We start from the raw sequence: 25,851 nt of genomic DNA, 5'->3' as shown, positions 1-25,851 counted from the left end.
CTGAGGCGGCGGCCGGGGCCGGGCGGGGCGGGAGCGGGCCGGGCTGGAGCCGTAACGCCAAGGGCTCGGCCATGGGCGATTACCAGATCTCGGTGGAGGAGCTGAACGAGCTCCTGTCTAACGGGAGCGGCTGCTACAGCCTGCCCAGCGCGCACAGCAACGAGGTGGTGCCGCGCATTCACGTGGGGAACGCGTGAGTGCGGCGGAGCGGGGCCGGCCGGGGGCGCGGGGCAGGCCCGGCACGGGGGGCGCGGGGGGCGGAGGGGCCGGGCCGGGCTGGGCCGGGCCGGGCCGGGCTGGGCTGGGCTGGGCTGAGCTGGGTGGGGTGTGCGGTGTGCGGAGGGGCCGGGTCGGGTGCGTGCCCGGAGGGCGGAGGGACTAGGCCGAGCCGAGCCGGGTGCGGTGCCCGGCTGCGGAGGGGCCGGGCCGGGCCGTGAGGCGCAGAGCGGTCACCGAGCAGCTCCCGGTGCTTTGAGCCGGGGGCAGTCGGGCTGCAGCACGGGATCTGCTGGATCTCAGCGGGGTTTATATTTTACAGCACATCATCATTTCAGTTATCCTGTCCTGTCCTACTTGTGAAAAACGCCAATCACTTGTTTTTAAAATTTTTAAAAGTTTAAGTTTAATTTTTAAAATTTTTAAAAGTTTAGTCATAAAATGGTTATTAAAATAGTAATATAATTAGAGTAATAATAAGTTGGAAAATTTGGATTAGGACAATATGAGACAATAGAAACAAAGAGTTACAGACAGTCCAGGTACCCTCTCTGGGCAAAATTAGCCCGAAAAAGGCCCCACGTTAACAGAGGATTAACCCTTAAAAGCAACAGCCTGTTGCATATTCATACACCTCATCCATGGTGCATCAATTCCATTCAAACACAGGATTCTGGCTGGGCAGTGTCAGCTTCTTCTTCTGAATCCTGAGGTGTCTTCAGGGCTGAGCAAGGCAGGAAGAAGTTCATTTCTTCTGCTAAGGGAGCAATAAATTCTCTGAAAGATTTGAACTCGCTATCTCAGTGCGAGTTCTTTATTTAGGAAAAAAGTATCTTACATAGCATAGTTTCTATTTTAACATTTTTATAACCTAAAACTATATTTAATACACTGCTTAAGAGTATTAATACAGCATAACTTTCTAACACAACACATAATATTAATTTGAATATTTGCCAAAAGCCAATCATAAAATACGCATTTTTCACACTGCTGATTCTCCTTACCCTTTTTGGTCCATCTCTGTGCCTATCTTCCCTGTGAAATTGGGGAAATTTTTTTTAGGTTTTTTTTTAATACACTGGATCTCTGTTCATATTTTAGGTTTGTACCTCCTAAGGAAGTGCAAGTCAAGATCATAGATCGTCACTAACTTACTCCTAAACCAAACCAAATTATATTTGTACTGCTAGGACGTGCACATCTAGAGATGGGACTGAAATCATTCAGTAGCCAGTCTGACAACCACCATCTTCTTCATACTTGTGGCATTTAGAAAATAGTACTAGTAGGTTTTTTCCTGGAAAAAAGGAAGTCATAGCTTGCATGCTGATTTGTGCAGTAAATAATTTAAAAATAACAGTCACATTCAGCCATGATTTCAGGATGGGAGTTCCTGTTGATGCTGAACAATCAGATATATGCCGATCTATATAATGTTAATTAAACCATATTCTCACCCTACTAAGCACAGGAGCTCACCACTGAATTAACACTTTTTGGTTTGGCCTTGCTCTGTAGGATTTTTGTGTTGAAAGCAGAATTCTCCAGACACTGAAACTTCTCCCCTGGCACAGATGATGTCCTGCCAGATGGAAAATCTGTCAGCATTGGTTTGGGTAATGAAGTCTTACAAATATTTGGTTCATTGCCATAGTTGCTTGGCACAGACAGCAGAAAATGTAGAAGCTTCAGTCATGCATAAATCTTCATCTGCTTTCACTAGACTTTAAGGGGGGTGCAGTCATCAGGAAAAAAGAAATTCTCCAGAATTCATGGCCTTGAACATCAAATTTGTGAGTGAATGGACCCAGAGATTCATATAGATGTAAACTGACTAATTTGGGTGTTTATTTTTTTAGATGACCTGAGTGTCCAGCCGAAAGCCCTGGATGCTTTGCCATCTCATAGAAACTTGTCCAGAATGATACTGCACAAATGTTTATCTGGAGCTCAGCTTAACATTAAGCCCTCTTGTATTTGCAATTTATGAGTTGAGCTGTAGGGAGTTCTTATTTTTAAAATATTTGTTTCCATATCCAGTTAGACAGGTGCTGAAAGCTGCTTTTAAAAACCATCTGTCTAGGCTACCTCTTTTCACACAGTGTGCAGGAGCTGAGTTATCCTTCAGCTCAAGCTGTCTCTCACATTCTGCTGATGCTGACCAGTGGGGCTTAGATTTTACTAGGAGACCACACAGAAAGATAAACCGTGGGGTTTTTTTTTCCTTCACAAGAAAGTGAGGCAAATATTGCAGCTGTCATGTGGAAATAATCAGAGTCAGAATGAAAAGTAGTGGGATTATGGCAAAAAGGAATTAATGCTCTCCTGATATTCATTTATGGTTAGCTCCTCTTACTGTGGATTGCATTCCAGGCACAAGCAGAGGTGGGTGCTTGGTCCCTTGTGTTGCTGAGCAGGGTTGTTTGCCATTTTACATCCTGGAGCTTTTATCAAAGCTCCTGGCATTATTACTGGATCTGATTAATTGTCATCATCAAGCCTGAAGGGCATGATTATTATCATCCAGCTCAATTATTCACTAATAGGGTAGGTCACTTCTAGCCACCTAAAGCTCGTGGTTTTGCTACAATTATTGGGAAAACTGAGGAGTTGGGAAGGGCTTAGCTTTCCCAGAAATGCATTCACTACACACTCACTGTAGTTTATGCCATCATACTCATTCCTGAGTTGTGTTTAGCAGCAGGATTACTGAGCAAACCTCACCTGTTCCATTTCCAGTCCTGCCCTGTGGGTACTCCAAGCATTCTTTCCAGAAATGAGAACAGGCTGAGCCCCCATTTTGTGCAGGCTTGGAGCCTCTGTGCTCTAGAAAGTATTAGGACTTCCAGCAGGATATTTCTGCCAAGTAATAACTAGAAAGTAAAAGAATTCCCCTGAGTGCTTTCTTAAGCACTATAGCATCTTAAACATCACTCATCTGGATTCTTTCACATCCAGATACTGATTTTAGCTAAGACACTGAAAATTACTCATGTGATGAAAAGACTCAATGTTGGTGGCCTCTGCATACCCTTGACAGATCTTTCCATGACTTCAGAGGTGTTGAATAGCACAGGGCATAGGATACACCTCTCTGATGAGTCTTTTGAAGATTTAATTAACATTTACTCTGTTACTTTCTTCCTGTGGCCTTATATGAAGTCAGTGTTGTGTCACAGTGTTTAAAATTGCCCCCTAAAATGTCAGTAGCAAGTACTGCTTATGAAGTTCTGCAACACTGGTACCTGACAGTAGAGGCTTTTTATAACTGTTTTTAAAATTATTTTATGTGGAAAAAGGTTAATCTTAGAAGTTAATGTGTTCTCATCTCCAGCATCTTCCTACGTTGGTCAGAATTTTATGTTCAGAAGGTTAGAATTTTATGACTGGTTTTTAAACTATTTTATGTGGATAACTGTTAATCTCAGAAGTTAATGTGTTATCACAGTAGAATTTTGTGTTCAGAAAGTTAGAATTTTATGCCATAGTAGGATCTAACAGATGCAGATTCACTTTCATGCGTGCACTCCTCAGTGTCAGCCAAGAAATCAGCATTCTCTCATGCACAAGTAGTGACCATGGCTCTGAATAGTTCTGTGAATTTATAACCTGCAGCTAATTCACTTTTGGGCACAGCATATTTGGCATCTATTAACAGAAAAATCCAAGGGTTTGGTTCTCAATTCCTAAATACTGAGGTGATTCACCAAATTCTAATCATTTTCTTGACACTTTTTGTCATGCAGGTTCATAGCCAAGAACATAATGAGGCTGCAGCACCTGGGGATAACCCACGTTCTGAATGCAGCAGAGGGGAAATCATTCATGCATGTGAACACTAATGCAGAGTTCTATGAAGGCTCAGGCATCAGATACCATGGCATTAAAGCCAATGACACACAGGAATTTAACCTCAGTCGCTACTTTGAGGAGGCAGCTGATTTTATTGACAAAGCCCTTTCCCAGAAGGATGGTAAGGCCAACTGAAATACCTTTTACCATGTTTTCTGTGCACTGCATATGTTTCTTAGTCATTTGCTGTTTAAAATGCTTCTTTGCTCTTCTTATCCACAGAACAATCAAGTGAAAAAATCAGATTAAGGCCCTAAGTCAGGCACAAGAAGGCACAGCTTAGTCTTGTGCTCATACATGCAGGTCTCCAGTACATGGCAGAGGGAATTCTGCAGGGGTGACTTTGAAATGGGGAACAGCTGCTGCATCTTTTTATAGTTTCTTTCTGGCAAGAGATGTTTTTACTTTTCCTTAGATGTTTTTTACTTTTTCTCTTCTTCTTTTCTAATAAAATATTCTTTAAAAAATAAGTTAAGTGTCTAAAAGTGGTTTAAGGACATTAGAAATCACAATTTAAAGGCAGAAGTCATACAGGTAATACAAGTACTAAAGAGTAGTCGTATAACCTGTTCCATGGGGTGTTTTCCAAATGTACAGTAAGAATACAGACTGCCACAGCTTTTATTATATCAGGTCATTACATTATTTTATGTGTTGATTGCTTCTATTTCCTAGGATTGCAGGAAAGTTGAAGGTTATATTTGCAATGTTGTTTATTGCCACATTTCTTTGTGGTGTGTTTCCTCAGAGCAGAAATCCTAGGACACAGTGCAGTGGGACAGATGGCGTTTGTGTTGTCTAGCTATTTCCACATTCCAATTATTTCTGCACATGCTTAATTTCCTTCTTGCTTCGTGACTGAGCATTGAATAGCAGGAATGAGAACTCCCACAGTTCTAGAAGTTCTTTCTCTGAAATGGGCAAAGGGGTTCTGGAGCTGTGATGTGGGTTTTGACAGATGGAAATAAATTCTACATTCAGTTTGGTAGAGTATGAAAAATTCTAAAAATGAAATGCAACTCTTGCAGTTAGCACTGTGACTCAGTGAAACAGGCTGCAAGAGGAGAGAAGGGTTTGCTGTGCCATGACTGTTCCTGCTCAGTTTAACCTCAGTAGTTTCAGGGTCAGTAAATTCAGTCAGTCTGGATTTGCAGCAGTTCCTTTCGCTGATTCTTTCAGTCTTAGCAGTTGTTTACCACACCCACCACTGATATTTTTAATGTGGTAAACAAAGAGGAACCTTGGAGCTGGCTGATGTGGAGTCAGTTTTAAGATTAACTGGCTACTGCAAATTGGTAGTTTTGTTTGACACTGAAGTGTAGAGTGAGGATAGTGAAGAGGAACTTAGTAGTGTTCTCCTTCAATTTCATTCTGGTGTGCCGTGCCTGAAGTTCTGGTATCCTGCAGGTCTGGAAGGCAGCCCTTCAGCCTCTGCTGTCACAGAGAGAGGCTAGAAACCTTTCTGCTGCTGCCACTTGCTGGAAAGTCCATTCTCTTCCATGTATATAATCAAGAATCTCTAAATTTTGCTAATTTATGACTACAGAAATGGTGAGAATTAATTGTTTTAGCTCTTTTACCATGATTTGCCTTTAGCTGAGAAGCTTTTGCTGTTCAAGGCAAATGTGGTAACAGGATTTCTGTTGGTGTGATCCATGTGATAAAGGTGTGTGTATGGTTCAGCTGTTTTCTTGTCTCAAAAAACAATTTACTCTGGAGAATAGACTGGGGCCACATGTCCCACTGCATTTGGGAAGCAGAAAAATTCTGTGTCTGGAAGAGCAGGTCAAAGAGGAAGAACCTGAGAAACAATAAAATCAGGTTAGATTTCTCAAAGGGAGGAGTAGCCTGCTCCTTATTTTTGGATACCTCACTGTAGGATTTGCCCACGTGGTGGGTTCACCTTGGCTGGACATCAGGTGCCCACCAAGCTGTGCCAGCACATCCCTGCCTCAGCTGGACTGGGGAGAAAAATAAAACAAAAGTCAAGATAAGGGCAGGGAGATCACCCAGCAATTACCATCACAGGCAAAAGAGACTCAGCTTCAGGAAGTTAATTTCACTTAATGCCAATCAATCAGAGCAGGGGAATGAGTAACAAAACCAAACCTTAAAAGACCTTTCCTCTACCCTCCTTTCTTTCCATGTTCAGCTTCATTCCCCATTTCTCTGCCTCCTCATGCCATGCAGCACAAGGGGACAGGGAATGGGGATTGAAGTCAGTTCATCACATGTTTTTGCTGTACCTTCCTCTTCATTCTCTTGCCCTGCTCCAGCCTCACCCACAGGAGACATCCAAGAACTTCTCCCATGTGAGGCCTTCCCAGAGGCTGCAGCTTTGCCTTCCCTGCTCCAGGCTGCATCCCTTCTTCCTCGGGTCACAGCCCTCCAGGAGCAGTTTGCTTTAGTGCAGGGCTTGCACAGGTTCATCCTGCTGAAATCCGGTTCCAGCATGGAATTCCAGCATGGAATCCTATTCCTCTATCCATGGAGCCACAGCTCCTGCTCCAGCACAGCCTTCCCATGGGGTCATGACCTCTTTGGGCATTTCCCCTGGCTCTGGCTCTGACAAGGGCTGCAGGGGGTGTCTGCTCTGCTCTGGATTGCAGGGGGACAGCCTGGTCACCATGGTCCTCCCCACAGGCTGCAGGGGATCTTCTCTGCAGTGCCTGGAATTCCCTCTTGTCTTCTGTCTTCACTCACCTGTCACACAGACACCTGGGTGTCTGCAGAGATTTTTTCACATATTCTCACTCCTCTCATTCACCTGCTGTTGTGCAGCAGGGTTTTTTTTTTCCCTTTTTAAATATATTACTCCAGAGTTGCTACCACTATCACTGGATCCAACTGGCTCTGGCATTCTGTACTTTTCTTTGCTGAGCATCTTCATACAGCAGAACCAATCTATACCTTAACTTTTATCTACAGCCTGTCATAACTACTGTAATTACCACATTCATGTTACTGTTCTCCAATCACTCACAGTCAGTACATTACAGTTTAAGGTAGAAGTTGTTTTTCAGTTTTCTTGCTGTGGAAAATTCTGAGACCTTTTTTCTACTTGCAACATTGGCAGGCTTGTTTACCTGTGCTCTCTTTCTGCTTGGTAAAAACATCTTATTGTTTGGGGTGGGTTTATCCTTTGCTCTAAGCCATAAAAACCCCTTCTAACTAACATACTGTTAGGAAAATTAATCCACAAGCCCCAGAGGTTTATGTCCAAAAAGGAGGCAGAGGAGTCCTTTGACTTTATTCGAATAAAGGGAGAGGGCATGGGACATTCCCCTGGGATGTCTCCAATTTTTGGAGGACACAGCCTCCCTTTTTATCCCAGTTTCCCACATTTCCCTCTCTCTTTCCCCTTTGACTGAGGTACTTGAGAGGTTCAGACTTCCCAGAACACCTGATACCAGAGATTCCCCTCTAATGTACAACCCTCCCTTTTAATTTTTCATTCTTCAGAATTTAGGGGTTTTTCTTCCTCATCTTCCTCATTGTTTCTTTCATCTTTCAATGTCTAATTTCATTTATCAGCAAAACTAAAGTTTATTTGTAAAAGCAAATATCTTTTTCCATTTGTCAATCAGTGGAATCCTTCCCATTGTTTCTTTCATCTCCCAGTGCTGGTTTTATCTACCAGCTTGTTTGCAAAGACAAATCCACTATTCCTCTCAATTATGCAGTAAGACTGGCTCAGCAATTCTTTTCTTCTATATCAAGACTTGCTTCCATCTCTATTCCTTCTTCAGATTCTACATTTCAAAATCTTTCTGCTAAGCATCCATATCTGTGAGACTTTCTTGTCAAACTTTCCTCCTTCCCAACCCCCATCACCTATTCCATTTCCTGTAAAAAAAGCCACAGGGGCTCACTCCTTAGCTGGGTAGCTGATTCCCTGTAGGGTCAGAGCACCCCAGGCAAGCAGTGTTAGGGCTGGATATCTCAGCCCTCTGGGGGCTGGGTGCCTGAGCCCCAACTGCTGCACAGCCATGGCCACCTTAGCAAGCCCAGTGATTGTCAGCTCTTGGTGATATCAGCTCTTTTATGGTTTCAGCTCTTAGCTTGCCAAGGGGCTTTGGCTGGCTGTGGCTTTCAGAAGAACAGACTGAGGAGAGAGAGAAGGCCGGCCAGAGTGTTCCACGATGGTTTATTTGAGGGGTTTGCAAAGGGTCTGAGTACAGCTCTTCTGAAAAATGGGCCAAGAGAGCCCCTTTTACAGGGTTAGCGGGGCTTGAAAACTGACCAAGTGTAAGGGTTAGGGAAACTAGCCTGTGGGGTCACAGAAAGATGAACAGGCCTGGAGGACTGGAGTGAAGACTTCTGGTTCAATTCCTATGACTTGGCATTTCCTTATCTCTAAACCACTGTTCTCCACGGGGCTGTAGCTGGCCCCGTGTCTGCTACCATTTGCTGTTGCTTTCCAGCCCCCAGTGCAGCCTAAGGCTGAGCTGTGCCTGTCTCCCTGCAGGCCAGGTGCTGGTGCACTGCCGGGAGGGCTACAGCCGCTCGCCCACGCTGGTCATCGCCTACCTGATGCTGCGGCAGGGCCTGGACGTGCGCGCCGCGCTCTGCGCCGTGCGCCAGCAGCGCGAGATCGGCCCCAACGACGGCTTCCTCCGGCAGCTGTGCCAGCTCAACGAGCGCCTGCTCAAGGAGGGCAAGCTCAGGCCCTAGAGAACTGCGCCCTGTGGTTTTGTCTGCAGTTTCTCAGAGCTTTAGAGGATGGGTTAGGCGCTTCAGAGACGCGAATTTCGACCGCCGGGCTGGAATTCCTGCTTGTCTAGTGCAAATATCCCTCTGGAACTCTGTGGTGTTTTCGAGATGGGACAAAACGGTGTCACTGCTTGGAGCTGTTGCCATCGAGGGATAACTCAGCTGTCTTCACACACATTTCAGAGCCCCTGCAGACTCCACAGCAGATGTGGCTTGCATTGACATTGAATGTGATTTGTTTAAGCTTTGTCTTTAGTCTCACCATGTCTGCGGTCAGGAACACATGATCACAGAAGGATTCTATGCAGGTGCTTTTATTGAGAGCTCTGGGTGTCAGGGGCACAGACCCAAATCTGACTCCACCACGGGTTCAGGATGAGCACATTTTTATACCCTTATTATATAACTACATATTAATTATTAAACTTAGATTATTCTGTTGTATCCATTGATTTCATCCAAGCGTGGATTTTTGTAATTTGACAAGCCCTTGGGGACACTGGACTAGGACTGTCCCAGTGCCACTCCCAGTGTTCCCAGTGTCCCTGTTTCCCTGTTCCCTGTACAAACTGGAGCTGGTGGTGGAGTCCCCAGTGTCCTGCATGGAGCTGGTGCTGAGGACAAGCCCCTGGGGACACTGGACTGGGACTGTCCCAGTGTCCCCAGTGCCACTCCCAGTGCCACTCCCAATGTTCCCAGTTCCACTCCTAATCCAAAAATCCAATACATTGATGTCATCCAAGCATGGATTTTTGTAATTTCCATCAAACCCCCAAACATCATTTCTCATGATTCTTGTTAGGATTAAACAATAATTCTGTCCAACTGCCAAACAATCATCACATTTAACAATCATATCATTTATCATATAACAATCAGATCTTTTGTCACAGTCATTAAATGATTATACAGGTGCAGTTTTGCATAATCAATTAAAGCCTAACATTTTCCCGGGCCCAACCTTTCTTTCCAGCTGCCCTGAATATCCCATGGTTTTAGGAACATTTTATCCCTATACTGTCAACCAGAGCACCAGCTCCCAAAGCCCCACCACATCCCTTCACTCACTCTGAATAGGAGCACTGTAATTTCTAAAACTTCTTTTTCATGCACACAGGTGCCTAAAGTTTGACTGTAGGAGCTTCAAGGAATGGGAAGCACATGTACAAATGCACAGATGCATTCACTTGGAAAATAAAGTGCATGCAGTGCTTTGTGTGGATTTATGCAGTACACAGCGTGAGAGTAAAGCCATTCAGAGCCCATGCTTGATGCACACTGTGTTTCCAAGAGTAGTTTTTTATCTCTTCTGTTACAATGGATATGAAATAGTCTGTTATTAAATGCTCTTTTATTTCAAAATCATACTAGGAAGAAATGTCAAGAGCAAATGCTGAGGTAAGAACTTGAACAAGGAAGAAATAATATTAGTATTTAGAAGTGTCTGTGGTGGATGTATAATTTAAGTATCCTAATATAATGCCTTTCAGAGCTTGTATGGAATTACAGTGTCTTTATCTCTACTTTACTGTCACTGTTCAGGAGCAGAATGGAATGACCTCACGTGCAGATTCCTTCCAGCACAGGTGTGCTTACAAAGCAGTTTGCACAAGAACACTCTTGATTTCTTGGATTGCTTGCATGGTATCATGAAATAAAAATGATCATTGTAATGTGCCACACTGTATAGGAAATATTTACATTCTGTTCAAATAAATGATGACTTGATTCTGTTTACTACAGATGAAATGAGTGTTGGGAGAGGGAGCTTTGTGTGCACTGTGCCTGACCTGGTGTGAAAATGTGTGCCTGTGATTTACAGCACTGTATTCATGCCAGTGATCTCCCACTGCAAACTGGAATTGTTGGTTCAACCATCAGAAACCAGGGTGACTCTTCCATTCTCACCTGTGCTTTAATGTAGTTCTAGAATGAAAAATCCTAACACTATTTTAAACAGAAACACTCTATTAGTAACAAATGTGATCCCAGGTGTAGTTCTGTCTACTCAGTTCAGCAATCAGAAATCACAAAGGCCAGGCATGCCTTGTTTTACAATCAGAAATTGTTCAGCAACCAGAGATCACAAAGGCCATCCTTGCATTGTTTTACAATCAGAGATCACAAATGCCATCCTTGCATTGTTTTCCTGCTGGTTTTGGGGCTGTGTGGTTGGAGGTGTGGCAGTGGCAGGGGAGGCTCTGTTCAGCAAGGTAAAGTTCTCTCTGAAGTTAAACTCCAGAGCAGATTTTTCTGCTTGAGCTCCAGTCTTCCTGTTTTTCCTTCCACAGGATGGAGCTGCCACACCAAGGAGCCTTTTCTGTGCTGTGTCCTTCAGGGGACAGTGGAGGGACACTCTGCATGGTGTTCCCTGTCACATCTCCAGTCAGTCAGTGTTCAGTGCTTGCTTTGAACCAGGATGGTTCAGTAACAATGAGCAGTAATCAATTCCATGAGCTAATTACACACCTGTTTGCTTTCTCCGACTGATCCATTTAATCAGGAGTAGATTAATTGCTTCTTCAAAATTCCTAGTTACTAATTTCATGTTGTGTGAAATAGGCTTTAGAAATAAGAATGCTGGCCTTACCTTTCTACAGTGCTGACTTTCATACTGCAGTCTAATTTATAAATTGCCCTTTTAAAATTTTTACTATAAACATAGATATTTTTTCTTGTCTCACACCATGTATTCTTACCACCAATTTAAACTATAAGGAAGAAAAAGGGAAATTCACACTGGATGCACTTTATCTTTCACCTGTCACTTGGAATTCAAAATTCCAGTCCATTAAAGAGCTTAAGAAAGCATTAGGCATTAGACCTTTGTTGACCTTTAATAAAGCACAATGGTTCATTAAAATTGAGTCTGTTTACCTTATGGTGATGTTTCTGGAGTTGTCAGTACCAAGAAATACTAAAAATCAAAACAGGGGAATGTGTTCTTATAGTCAAGGTAATTTTCACTTCATGGGACACTGGTCACTCTCATGGAAACTCTGGCCCGCTTGTCTCAGCATAGCAAAACTGATTCAGCAAATGTTTTGTAATTTGAGGGTGGAGGGGCATTAGTAAGACAATGTTATAAAATGATTTAAAAGTGAGACAGTGTATCATATATTAAATTACTGGTAGGCAGCTCAGCAACAAAACCATTCCTGCTTTTAGAGCAGGCTAAAAATAGTTAAAATGTCAGACCACTGCTCCAGGAATGGATCCTTCCCTTCCTCTGAGCCTGCTCTCCAAGCCCAGCCATGCTGCAGATTCCTCTGCCCGTGTTAGCTGGCCAGGCAGGTCTTGTATGGCTAACCCACAGTTATATGCTGTATTCTGAATTTCTCTTCCTGATTGGAGAAGGACAGATTGCATAAAGCATGGGAATGAGAGCTTTCTTTCCTTGTAATATGAAATTCAGAGTGAATTGGAAGAAATAGAGTTTTTATTCCTCTGAAATTGCTGAGCAGCTGCCCTTTGCTGTGAGATGTTCCTTACAAGAATGCTGATTCAGGGAGGTACATTTGAGAAGAGCTGTTTGTTGCAAACAGCAACACTCTGCTTTTGGAGTTTATTCTTCCTGGCCACGGCTGAAATAGTGTAATCAGGATTGACATTAATGTGTTCATCCTGAGCAGCAGGGTGGTGGGTTTTGTGTACAGGGCTGTGGAGAAGGGATGGTGTCTCTGTAAAATATTTAATTTATCATGGAACACAGATCTCTGCCATGCCAAGTCTAGCCCAATGAGAGAAAATGCAATAGCTTAGGGGTTTTTATATTTAAGAGTTAGTGAAGTTAGAGAGGGGGCAAAGAGAAGCTGAGAAGCTACTCATATTTTACAGGAAGGAACAAAGATGAAAATCCAGATGGACAAAACGATGATTCATGTAAAACTAAATTCACCTACTTACACTGGACTAAATCTTTCTTAGCTGATGAATAAGTACAAGAAAGAAGTCTGTAACTAAAGATTGAAAGCAAAAATAATATTTTGTAGTTCTTCCTTCATCCTTTGGTCGTGCAGTGTGGGTAGGGGGTGTACCTGGCATGCAGCTCTGCACCACAGGTACTGCAGGAATGAGAGAAGGCTGCCCTGCTGCAAAGTGAACATTCCATGGAGTTATTTCAGTTGTTAACAGTTACTATGTATTTATATATAGCTATTATAATTATATTTTAATACCAAATGTAGTTATAACTATATTTTATATAGCTATTATATATTTATATTATCTAGTTATGTATTTCAGTTATTAACATTCCATGAAGTTATTAATGGCATCTGAATGCAGAAGTAGCAGCCACAAAAGATTGCATTGTAATTCCATTTTTGGGTGCTAATAAAGTTGGACACACATTTCTTCTACAGTAATTGTGATTGGTGATGTGAGAACTCACCTTCACAAAAGATGAGATGAAAAGCACTGTGGATAATAATAATGCATGTTTCTGAGTTGAAAAGCAAATTTGTGTCAAATACATCCTCCTCCTCCTCAGCAAAGAACAGCAGAAAGAATATTAGCAATGTTTATTTTCATCATTTAGAGACTTTCATTGAGCTGCTTTCTGTTGCCCAGAACTAATGAAATCTCTGATGCCAGAAGCAGAACTTTTTACCTCATTTTATTTTTTATATTAGTTCTGCTACTTTACTATGATGTTTTTAGCACAGAGACTATCTTAGTTTAGCACAGAAGTTTCTTCTAAAATTACTTTCTGGGCTTCACCAAAGAGTAAAACTAGAAATAGAGCAAGCCTGAGAGGTGTCTTTTAAGGATTTGCTGGAGAGAATTAGTGTCCCATTAATTTCTTCTGGAAATAACCAAGTGTTGGTTGTGTGTTTTAGTTGTAGCTCCTGTAGGCTGCTGCTGCTGGCGGGCTGACTCACCAGATGGAGCTGTAGGCTTGTTCTTCTTCCCTGGAGAGCCATCCCTGACTCCTGAACTGTGCTGCTGGGTGAATCCAGGGAATTCTGACCACTGGAAAAAGACAAGCCACCAGAATGACTTAGCAGTGGCTGGTGGAGAATAATAAGAATCCATTTATTTTGGCTTCTTGCAGGAGATGACAGCACAGCAATCAGATTGTGTTCACTCTGTGACATGGCAGAATTCTTCTGAGGCAGATGAAAGGTGATTGGGAACGCTGCAGCATGGAAAAAAACCAACAAACAACTGCTTGAGAAGCAAAGTTCATGTCAAAACAGAATTCTGATCATGTCAAAATTCAGAATTTTGATCATGTCAAAACCGGAATTCCCAGGCAGTGTGTGAGGTTTGAGCCATTGCCCACAGAGAAGCTGGAATTGCACCTGCACAGCTTTGGGCTGGGATGCTGAGCACAAACCCCATGGCCCGGGCTGGGCAGGGGGAGCACCTGGAGCTGGAATGGCTGGGGCAGTTCCAGGAGCTGCAATGACTGGGGCAGTTCCAGGAGCTGCAATGGCTGGGGCAGTTCCAGGAGCTGGAATGACTGGGGCAGTTCCAGGAGCTGCAGTGACTGGGGCAGTTCCAGGAGCTGGAATGGCTGGGGCAGTTCCAGGAGCTGCAGTGACTGGGGCAGTTCTAGGAGCTGCAATGGCTGGGGCAGTTCCAGGAGCTGGAATGACTGGGGCAGTTCCAGGAGCTGCAATGGCTGGGGCAGTTCCAGGAGCTGCAATGGCTGGGGCAGTTCCAGGAGCTGGAATGACTGAGGCAGTTCCAGGAGCTGGAATGGCTGGGGCAGTTCCAGGAGCTGCAGTGGCTGGGGCAGTTCCAGGAGCTGGAATGGCTGGGGCAGTTCCAGGAGCTGGAATGGCTGGGGCAGTTCCAGGAGCTGGAATGGCTGGGGCAGTTCCAGGAGCTGCAATGACTGGGGCAGTTCCAGGAGCTGCAGTGACTGGGGCAGTTCCAGGAGCTGCAATGGCTGGGGCAGTTCCAGGAGCTGGAATGGCTGGGGCAGTTCCAGGAGCTGGAATGGCTGGGGCAGTTCCAGGAGCTGGAATGACTGGGGCAATTGCAGCAGCTGGAATGGCTGGGGCAGTTCCAGGAGCTGGAATGGCTGGGGCAGTTCCAGGAGCTGGAATGACTGGGGCAGTTCCAGGAGCTGCAGTGACTGGGGCAGTTCCAGGAGCTGCAGTGGCTGGGGCAGTTCCAGGAGCTGCAATGGCTGGGGCAGTTCCAGGAGCTGCAGTGGCTGGGGCAGTTCCAGGAGCTGCAATGGCTGGGGCAGTTCCAGGAGCTGCAGTGACTGGGGCAGTTCCAGGAGCTGGAATGGCTGGGGCAGTTCCAGGAGCTGGAATGGCTGGGGCAGTTCCAGGAGCTGCAATGGCTGGGGCAGTTCCAGGAGCTGCAGTGGCTGGGGCAGTTCCAGGAGCTGGAATGGCTGGGGCAGTTCCAGGAGCTGCAGTGACTGGGGCAGTTCCAGGAGCTGGAATGGCTGGGGCAGTTCCAGGAGCTGGAATGGCTGGGGCAGTTCCAGGAGCTGCAGTGACTGGGGCAGTTCCAGGAGCTGGAATGACTGGGGCAGTTCCAGGAGCTGCAATGACTGGGGCAGTTCCAGGAGCTGCAATGGCTGGGGCAGTTCCAGGAACTGCAATGGCTGGGGCAGTTCCAGGAGCTGCAATGGCTGGGGCAGTTCCAGGAGCTGCAATGGCTGGGGCAGTTCCAGGAGCTGCAGTGACTGGGGCAGTTCCAGGAGCTGCAATGGCTGGGGCAGTTCCAGGAGCTGCAATGGCTGGGGCAGTTCCAGGAGCTGGTTTGGCTGTGCCTGCCTGCATTGCAGTGGTTCAGGAGAGGTGCAGGAGTTCAGAAAGCAGCAGCAGGGGATTCAGGCTGAGCAGAAGATGCCCATCAGCTCCTGGTAGCTCTGGTTCCTACCTAGAGCCGAGCTCTGCTCTGGCCTCTGCTGGGCTTCACTTTCCTCCCCCTTTGGGGTGTGCTGAGCACAGGGATGATCCTACAGAGATGGATTTGTTACTGCTGAGCAGGGCAGGCACAGCTGAGCCCTTCTCTGCTGGGGAGGGGCTGGGGGCTGTTGGTTTCTCCAGGTTGGGGTTGAAGGCACTTCAGATGATAATTCATGTACAGACCCCCGTGTTTATTGTTCCTGATCAATGAAACAGCCTCACCACCATGAGTTCTGCAGCCTCTCATTAACAAGGCACAAAATGGGCAACTATCTCTTGTTACAAGGTCTTTTAAGACTAAACTATCTAATTAAGAAATAACACCTAGATTATTTTCCCTTTTAACCCAATAACTGATCCCTCAAAGCCTGCACTGTGGACTCTTCTGTCCAATTACAAAATACCACCCAAACCCATGAAGGAAGAAGAAGGTAAAGAAGAACAACTGGTCTCCACCCTAAAACCTCCATCTTGCTTCATATTTATTAACAATTAAGAAATAACACCTAGATTATTTTCCCTTTTAACCCAATAACTGATCCCTCAAAGCCTGCAATGTGGACTTTCCTGTCTAGCTACAAAATACCACCCAAACCCATGGAGAAGAAGGAAGAAGAGGGTGAAGAACAACCAGTCTCCACCCTAAAACCTCCCTCTTGCCCGAGGTAAAGAATTACCTCAATATTTATTTCTATGTTCTAAATATATTTATAATATATTTATTTCTAATATAATATAATTTATTATATTTATTTAGAATATACCAAATTTATTATTATAAATAACTACAATTTATTACTAATTATATTATTAGTAATTATTATAAATAATTACAATTTATTTCTAATATAATATAATTTATATTTACTTATATAATAAATGTATTATTATAAATAATTAAAATATTATTTCTGTATCTTGGAAATAAATATTCCTTTCTATAAATATAGAAATGTTTATAGAAAATTTATTTCTATATTCTAAATATTTAGAATATTCTATTATACAGATAGGTAACTTTTATAGATAACTTTTGAATTTTTATTTTATTTTTAGTTTCATGAGAAGGGTGAGACAATACAGATGTTATCATTCACACCATCACAATCAGAAGTTAACTATTTCTTAATTACTATACACTATAATAATTTCTTGGCTGATCAGCTTTAGCTACACTGTGCTGTAAATGCTTTAATCATCTGAAATTACTTTTTGTGGGTCTTACTGCAGTGTATTTTTATAGTTCTGTTTTTTAAAAGCATTTAGTCATTTTCCAAGGCTGTTTTTTGAAACTTGTTTCTAGTTCAATCTCTCTCTCAACAATGCCTGCCTTATTCTATGCTATTTCCAAATTAGCATTTCTGATTTGAAGGTTTGCACACAAACAGATGTATCCTGGGGGAGCTTTTTGTTCATTTCCTACAAATCCATTTCCCTGGGTGGGTTTGGCTCTGGCTGTGGGCAAACCACAGCAGGATCTGGGGAGGGAATTGCTCAGCTCTGGATATTAGATACAACATTCAGATATAATATATAATATAGAATATAGAATATAGAATATAGAATATAGAATATAGAATATAGAATACATAATATATAATATATAATATATAATAATATTCAGATAGAATAGATTATATACAATATTCAGATATGATATATCATATATAATATTCAGATATAATAGATATTGCATTTAGTGCAATACAACAAGATATAATATTCAGATATAATATATCGTGTATAATATTCAGATATATTAGATATACTATTCAGATATAATGTGTCATATACAATATTCAGGTATAATTTATCATATACAATATTCAGATACAATATATATAATATTCAGATATAATATATAAAATATTCAGATATATTAGATATACTATTCAGATATAACAGATTATATACAATATTCAGATATAATAGATATAATATCCAGATACAATATATTATATATATAATATTCAGATATAATAGATTATGTACAATATTCATATATAATATACTATGTATAATATTCATATATAGTAGATATCGTGTTCAGATATAATATATTAGATATAATATTCAGATATAATATGTTAGATACAATATATTATATAAAATATTCAGATATAATATATTAGATATAATATTCAGATATAATATGTTAGATACAATATATTATATACAATATTCAGATATAATATATTAGATATAATATTCAGATATAATAATTCAGCCCCAGTGTCAGTCCCACCCTGAGTGAGGGCCCATTCTGAGAACACTCTCTCCCTGATAACTCTTGGTTTTTTCCTGTGCTTCATTAAACCTACAAAATCAATTTTGGGGGAAGGCAGCAGCAGGGAGCTTTGCCTGCTTTGCTGCAGGAAGGGCTGGGAGCAGGCCAGCAGCTGCAGGCTGTGCAAGGATGGTTTTGGAGCTGAGGAATCTGAGGGGCTGAGATTTGGGGCTGTTCTGGCATCTCTCAGGCTGCCCTCCTTCTTATGGACAAGTTTTCAGCCAAAAGCTAAATAGAACTTTTGGTTTTTTCATTCAGAAATTGTTTTGGTATTATTTCTCCATGTGGGTTATACAGATAAATATAATAATTAATAACAATTCATATATAAGAGTTAATAGAGATTGTTTAGGTGCTTGGGGGAAGCTACATCAAGAAGATTTTAATGTTTTCTGTGACAGTTGATCACTCTGAATGAGATTGTCTCTAGTGGGCCTGCAGTGACAACAACAGCTTTTGGAAATATCCCATGAAAAATTACCAGGAGCTGAACTTTGGTGGATATATCCAATTTTGAGTGCATTGAAATGGGGGAATAAAGAGGCAGCAAGGACTCAGGGACTGCCAGCACTCAGCTCTGCTTTTCTGCTGAACTCCCTGCTGCCACCAGCTCTGATGTCACTTGGAGAGTACCCACACATGGTGCTATTCCTGTCTGACAAAAATAATACCAAAATCCTTCTTTAGTCCCTGCTCCTTCAGGACTTGGAGTCCTTCACGACTTGTTCAGCTCAGCTCTGAGCCAAAAATAGATTTACTACATGGAAGGAAGGAAAATGATACTTAGAAGAACATGAAACAAAATGTAGAGCTCCTTGTTATGGAAAGGAGAGGGAAAAACCCCCAAATAATTTCCCTGCAGAGACTGCAAAGCAGAATTACCGAGCTGCAGCTTCTAGATTTACTCACTTGATACAGTGAGCAAAGGGAAGAGGGAATTTGCTGAACAACAACAGCAAAATGTAAAAAGTCTGAAAACCCTTTGGAAAAGACAAAGTTTCAAATATGGCTGGAGGCAGAAGCAGGTTTTAATTACACCATTGTCAGAGCAAAACTGCAGCAAGGCTTGTCAGGTTGCAATTCATTGTAGCCTTGTCTGTCACCTTTTGTTGGCAGGCTCAGAAATGAGGTAGATAAGAGAAGTTTTTGCATAACAGTTGTAAAATATTGTCACTAAGCCACCCCCACCCACCCATTTTATTTCACCCTGACAAAAGCTGAGATGAATGAGTTGCCTGGCCCTTCCCACTTTGTGTAGTCATTGGCTGGCTTGGTTCTGAAAGGGATTTTAAAAAGGGGAATAATGTGCCTTAGCCCAGGACCTGAGGCTGTCAGGGGCTGCAAAGCTGATCTGTGACCATGCAGATCCCTTGGGCTGTGTGTGCTGTCTGTGTCCTGACACAAATCACACTTCTCTCTGGGCAAGGGTGGCAGGTGTTTAAAAATGATGCTACAGAAATCATTCCTGAGATCACTGAAAACCCAGAACCACCAGTGGAGCCGACTTTCAGCAACAACAACACCATGAACCAGGCAAAACATGGAGGAAGGCACATGCAGCAAACTCCAGACCTCAATGGTAAGAAAAATATCATTATTTCTGTTTGGGTCACTGCAATTTGTAAAAGAATACTTGTTACCCTCTGTGTTTCTTTATTAGCACTTTGAGTGTGGCCCAGCTGCTTTAAGTGACAGGGATTTACACCTGCTGATAAAGGATGAATATAAATATTAGGAAGAATATATTGGAGTTTATTGATGCAAATATCAGCTCTCTGTTGAATATTGCTGCTCTGCAAGTCCAAAACATCAAACCTGTAGTAGATATTACTTAACTCTGTGTTTTGTGAGGAAATATCACAAGTTCTCTTTCCCCTTTTAATATTAGGATGGGGGAATGGGTTGACAGTGGTGACAATAATAGGAATTTGTAATATTTAGGAACATCCCCACCAGCTGTGACTAAGATCACACCAAAAGTGGCACATTGAGGTTGTGTTCAGCTAAATGAGAGAAGTGTGACAGATCTTCAGCCAGGTTCCAGCAGCCAAAAATGCTTCAGGATCCATTGTCACTTGACCAAGTGTCTAACTTTAGCAGTGATGCAAGACACCAGCCTTTTGAGGAGAGACAGGAGATTGAAAGCCAACCCCAAACACAAAAAGGCAGCTTTAAAAAAGTTTTCCAGTGGAAAACAGGGCAAGCTTGGTCCTCCAGACACACAGCACAGAGCAGCACAGGCACAGATCAAACTTGGAATTTCCACTGCTGTGCATTGCAGATCTTAGCCAGACAGCTGGAAGGCAATTGGGAATTTCTGCTGCAGCTGTCTTTAAGGCATTTAACACCAGAGGGTTAACAATATTTTAAAAAAAATTAAAAAGCAATGCTTTTGAAAGTGTGGCCTTAAAGGTTTCTCATGTTCCTAAGAGGGGGAGCCCTGAGTTCCTCCCAGGCAGCCCCAGGAGCCCCCAGGGCAGAGCAGGTTGGTTTTCTTGTCTCATCTCATCTCCATACCTTCATTTTTTAGCCTCTGACTACTCTGCCATCAGCTGGGAACCTGCCCCACTGACCTGTGCCTATTTCTCAAAGTGGAAAGCACATGAACCTAAGGAATCAAAGACTGGAGGAGAGAGGGCACTTCTTTAACATACACAATGGCCTTGCAAATTTATTTTAACGTGAGGAATCAAAATGAGGATCCAAAGTGCCCAGACCTTTCTGGAACAGCAGACCATGAGGGGTTTTGCACCTGCACACTCACAGGACAGTGAAGGAAATATCCAAGTGCCTGGATATTTACCTGCCTGTGCACTGTGGAGGTACAATCACCTCATTCCACACATTTTTTAATTTACAGATATAATTTTCTTAGCTGCTTAGGGAACGTGGGAGTGTTAGACTGAAGTGCATGTGGGGTTCAATTGCCAGCATTTTTGTCACAGCTGGCAAGGATTGCTTCATTTCATTAATCCTTCAAAATTTTAAAAGATGAAATCTTGCTAGCTGTACTTTGACAAATATAAATCTGAGCACTGAAAATCCTGTTTCTGTACTTCACAGGAAAACTAAAACTTAAAATCTCTGTACAAATACTGTTGTGTCACAAATATTTCAGGGTCAGAATTCTTTTTTGCTGAACTAAACCTTGTAAACAGTGAGGAGAATGAGCCTAACAGACACAGCCTTCTCTGAGCTGACCTTTGAAGGCTTTCACCACAAACAGTGTTCCTGAGTTAAATCTGTCTTTTTTGTCCTTTTGACTAAGAGAAAAACCTTCATGTAGATGAATAACTAATCTAAATTAATAACTTCTAGATGAGGTTATTTGGTAAACACTTAAAAATCAAATTTTGTGTCTTCCCAACAAGTCAATTAACCAAGGGGAAAGAGCCACTTTTGGGAAAATGTTCCTACAACTGGGAAATTTCTAAATACTTCATGCTAAGAAATCTTGGCTTTTCTAATGCTTCATTTGCCTTGAGGTATCCATTGAGAAAAAGGAGAGGAAAAAATCTGTAAGGTTCCTAAGGGAGGAAAATGCCTCAAGGTCTCTCAGGGGAGCAGTGTGGGACACGTGGAATTACCACAGAGAACAGGAAATTTGGAAAAGCTGCTGCCTGAAGAGTGGGAACTCCTTAGTGCTGTTGTTACCTGGGATTTCTCTAACCTGGAACACATCATGCAAGCAAAAAATCACTTAAGAAACACTCTTATTTTGTTGGAAAAAAAAATAAAATCTGGAGTAAATAGAGTTAAGGTAAATAGAGTTAAACTGGAGCAGTGGAGGGAAATGGAGCCAGGAGAATATTGCCAAAAATTCCCAGCTGCTCCATTTCCCCCTGCACAGCACTGAGATGAAAAGTACCTGGTGGATTTTACTCACCAGTTTGTACCTGGTTATTGAAGGGTTTTACAGCTGGAGGAGCTGAACAGTCAGGGGCTGCATGAGTGAGAGATTTCTCCTGCAAATCTGCTCAGTTCTAGCTCAGAGAGAGATCTGCTGCAGGAACTGCTGTGGTTTGACACTGGCCCAGCACCAGGCACCCACAAAAACCACTCACTCACCCTCCCCTGCCACAGCTGGGCAGAGAGAAAAATCAACACCAAAAATCTGACAGATTGTAGCACTTGATAAGAGAGTGAGAGAAACCGAGCTGGAGGTTTGGAGGCCTGAGATAAGGGCTGTGAGAAAAACACTCCAAGGGCAAAACAGGCTTGGCTTAGAGGTACAAAATGACTTTATTATTAACAGAATCAGATGAGGGTAATGAGAAGTAAAATAAACTCTTAAAAACACCTTTATTCCCTAAATTGTTCCTCCTTCCCACTGGCAGCTCAGGCAGAGAGGGCGTGGGGAGCTTTGGTGGGTACAAAACAGGCTTGGCTTAGAGGTACAAAATGACTTCATTACTGCCAAAACCAGAGGAGGATAATGAGAAGTCAAATAAACCCTTAAAAACATCTTTATTACCCCAAACTGCTCCTTCCCACTGACAGGGGTGTCAGGGATAGAGTTTGGGTTTGGGTTCTTTCTCAAAGCTGACAGGGAAAGAGCCCAGGATGAAGGAAAGAGCCCAGGATGAAGGAAAGAGCAGGAATGAAGGAAAGAATAGGAATGAAGGATTACAGGAATGAAAGATCATGGAAATGAAAGAACAGGAGTGAAGGGAAGAGAGGGATTTAAGGAAAGAACAGGAATAAAGATTACAGGAATGGAAGAACAGGGATGAAGGGAAAAGCAGGAATGAAAGAAGAGGATTTAAGGAAAGAACAAGATTTAAGGGAAGAGCAGGACTGAAGGATTACAGGAAAGGAAGAGCAGGATTTAAGGAAGGAATAGGACTGAAGGATTAGAGGAATGAAAGAAGGATTGAAGGGAAGAGCAGGATTGAAAGATTGCAGGAAGGGAAGAGCAGGACTGAAAGAACAGGAATGAAGGGAGGAGCAAAAATGAAGGATTCCAGGACTGAAGGAGCAGGACTGAAGGGGAGAGCAGGACTGGAGGAGCAGGATTGAAGGGAAGAGCAGGAATGAAGGGGAGAGCAGGACTGAAGGGAGGAGCAGGACTGAAGGATTCCAGGACTGAAGGAACAGGATTGAAGGGGAGAGCAGGACTGAAGGGAGGAGCAGGGCTGAAAGAACAGGACTGAAGGAAGGGAGGAGGAGGACTGAAGGGAAGAGCAGGAATGAAAGAACAGGACTGAAGGGAGAGCAGGACTGAAGGAACAGGATTGAAGGGAAGAGCAGGAATGAAGGCGGGAGCAGGAATGAAAGAACAGGACTGAAGGAAGGGAGGAGCAGGACTGAAGGATTCCAGGACTGAAGGAGCAGGACTGAAGGGGAGAGCAGGACTGAAGGATTCCAGGACTGAAGGGAGGATGGGGCAGTAACGCGTTCCCTGTTCGCAGATGCCGCCTTCAGCTGCCGGGAGGTTCGCACCACGCGGTTCCTGACGGACGGGCCGTGCCGCAGCCTGAAGCCGGTGAAGGAGCTGCTGTGCTCGGGCCAGTGCGAGCCCTCGCACCTCCTGCCCAACTCCATCGGCCGCGGCAAGTGGTGGCGGCAGAACGCGCTGGATTTCCGCTGCATCCCCGCGCACAGCCGCACCCAGCGCGTCCTCATGGCCTGTCCCCAGGACGAGACGCGGACTTACAAATTCCGAGCGGCCACGTCCTGCAAGTGCAAGCGCTACACCCGCTACCACAACCAGTCCGAGCTCAAGGACTTCGGCAAGGACGGCGCCCGGGCCCAGAAGAACAAGAAGCCGCATCTGGCCAGAGGCAGGAGCGGCAAATCCAACCAGCACGAGCTGGAAAATGCCTATTAGGAAGGAGGTGGCTCTGGGTTGTTGAGTTTGTGAGGTGCCCAGGACGAGGTGAGAGATGAGAATCTGGCTCCACGTTCTCAGAAGGCTGATTTATTATTTTATGGTATTATATTGCATTAAAAGAATACTATACTAAAATTAAGGGAAAGGATACGGCCAGAAGGCTGAACAAGAATGAGAATGAAAAACTCGTGACTGACTCCTCAGCCTGACACAGCTGGTGGTGATTGGTCATTAAATAAAAACAATTCACATGAAACCAACCAAACCTGCACCTGTCGGTAAACGATTCCAAAGCAGCAAAACAGGGAGAAGCAAATGAGATAATATTGGTTTTATTCTCTGAGGCTTCTCACCTTCCCAGGAGAAGAAATCCTGGCGAAGGGATTTTTCAGAAAATGTGACAGTGGCACTGGGTGACACGGACTGGCAGCTCCTGATGTTGGCTGAACCACCAAAAGGCACTCAGAGGTCACAGCGTGATGTTCTGGCTGCAGAAGGTTCCAGCTCCTTCTGCTAAGCTGGGTCAAAGGCTCACACAGGCAAAAAGGGGTCAGATTGTAGCACTTGGGGTGTGATAAAGAATGAGGTAAGGGCAGCTGGAGGCACCTGTCACTATAGGACACAAAATACCACGTGGGCATGCAGCTCTCTCAAGGCAAAAGGAGAATTTTTAATTTTTGACTCCAACATTTATAGATTTCCCAAAGTGACAGTGGGTTGGAGGGTGACAGTGCCACCTCTCCAATGACACTGGACAAACCAACAGTCCATCAAATTTCTCTTCTTCCATAAAAGAATGCAGAACAATAAGTTACTTACAGAAAGTGTGTGAGAAAGTTCCTTGCAAGAATGTAAATATCAGAGGGTTTAGAAAAACTTAAACATAAGTTTTCAGGAGGGAAGGAACCTTCCATGGGCATGCTGGACAAGTAAATTAAAGTTTGCTCCCCCAGTCTCACAGGTTTGCTGCTGTCACTCACTTGTGTTGTCCTTCCTGCAGCTCAAAGAATTGCATCTCCTCTTGCTCCCAGGACTGGGCACTTATTTATGTCCTGTAAAACAAAAATACATGCAAGCCTTGTGGATAATCAGCCAGTATTGCTGGGGAGAATTAAATTCTTGAGTTCACCAGAACACATTAAGCACTAGATTTTAAATGCTAAACCATTAGATTATTAGATTATTGAGTTCACCAGAAAACATTTAGCACTAGATTTGAAATGCTAAACCATTTATATTTATTGAGTTCACCAGAAAAACCAGGGTGACAGGAGCTCCATGGCAGTTTGTGAGTCCTGGATGAGCAGGGAGGCAGAGGAGAGGGAAGTTGGTGTGGGGACAATCAGACTTTGCTTTATTCCACTCATTTATGGGAATCTTGAGATCCCTTCCCCAGACAAGGCTGCAGTTAGGGAGGCTCCAGGAGAGTCTCTGAAGGAGCCCCAGGGAGTTTGGGGTAGCAGGGATTTCAGGTTCTGGTGGATGAAGTCAGATTGCTGGAAATGAACACGTTATCAGATGTCCTCGTGCACCAGGTGTTGCCTCTCGAACCAAAATGTGACGCTGGTGTTCTCAAAACAGAAGTAAAAGTGTGAAAATCCATCTCATACTTTTAATGAAAAGATTATGGGGTCAACAAATTCAAAACTGAGATTTGGCAACTAAAAAATAATATTGATTTAGGGACAATGATTTGTTTTAGGGACAATTCAACAAATCCTCCTGGAATTGGGGTGGAGCAGATTTCTGAACAAGATGCTCCTCTCAACCCAGATCCCTTCCCTGATGTTTGTCCTGTACACAGCTGACATTACCCATAGGCTAACATAGAATATCCTGATTATTCCTCATTAATATCAGCTTAGATCCATGCATTTACACTTTCTGTTCTGTACAGTTTGGGTTATCTGCCCACACACTCTGTAGCACTAAACCTTTACAAACCAAGCTCTGGGAGGAAGGGCTGGTTCTGCATTAAAAGTGAGCCTCTGCTAAAGTCATGAATTCCTTTAAAAAGTCTTTAGGATATGCAGCTTTATTTTTTCTTTAGTTTGGCAGCAACTTTA

At 43.3% G+C, this 25,851-nt stretch overlaps 2 protein-coding genes across 2 annotated transcripts; both read left to right on the top strand.

The window, feature by feature from the left end:
- The first annotated feature begins 13 nt into the window (after nt 1–13).
- DUSP3 (dual specificity phosphatase 3) lies at nt 14–10,521 on the top strand. Its single transcript, XM_030230942.2, has 3 exons — nt 14–193; nt 3,966–4,192; nt 8,540–10,521. The coding sequence occupies exons 1-3, from the start codon at nt 72–74 to the stop codon at nt 8,743–8,745; spliced, it is 555 nt and encodes a 184-aa protein (XP_030086802.1). The 5' UTR covers nt 14–71; the 3' UTR covers nt 8,746–10,521.
- An 8,779-nt stretch (nt 10,522–19,300) lies between these two features.
- Nucleotides 19,301–24,087, top strand: SOST (sclerostin). Its single transcript, XM_009096494.4, has 2 exons — nt 19,301–19,531; nt 23,364–24,087. Exons 1-2 carry the CDS (start codon nt 19,312–19,314, stop codon nt 23,780–23,782), a joined length of 639 nt encoding a protein of 212 aa, XP_009094742.1. The 5' UTR covers nt 19,301–19,311; the 3' UTR covers nt 23,783–24,087.
- Nucleotides 24,088–25,851: the final 1,764 nt, after the last annotated feature.

This window comes from Serinus canaria, chromosome 27 (genome assembly GCF_022539315.1).
Source record: "Serinus canaria isolate serCan28SL12 chromosome 27, serCan2020, whole genome shotgun sequence".
Classification (NCBI taxonomy): Eukaryota; Metazoa; Chordata; class Aves; order Passeriformes; family Fringillidae; genus Serinus; species Serinus canaria.
Note: the sequence above shows the minus strand (reverse complement) of the source record. Positions and strands in the feature narration are given on the sequence as shown.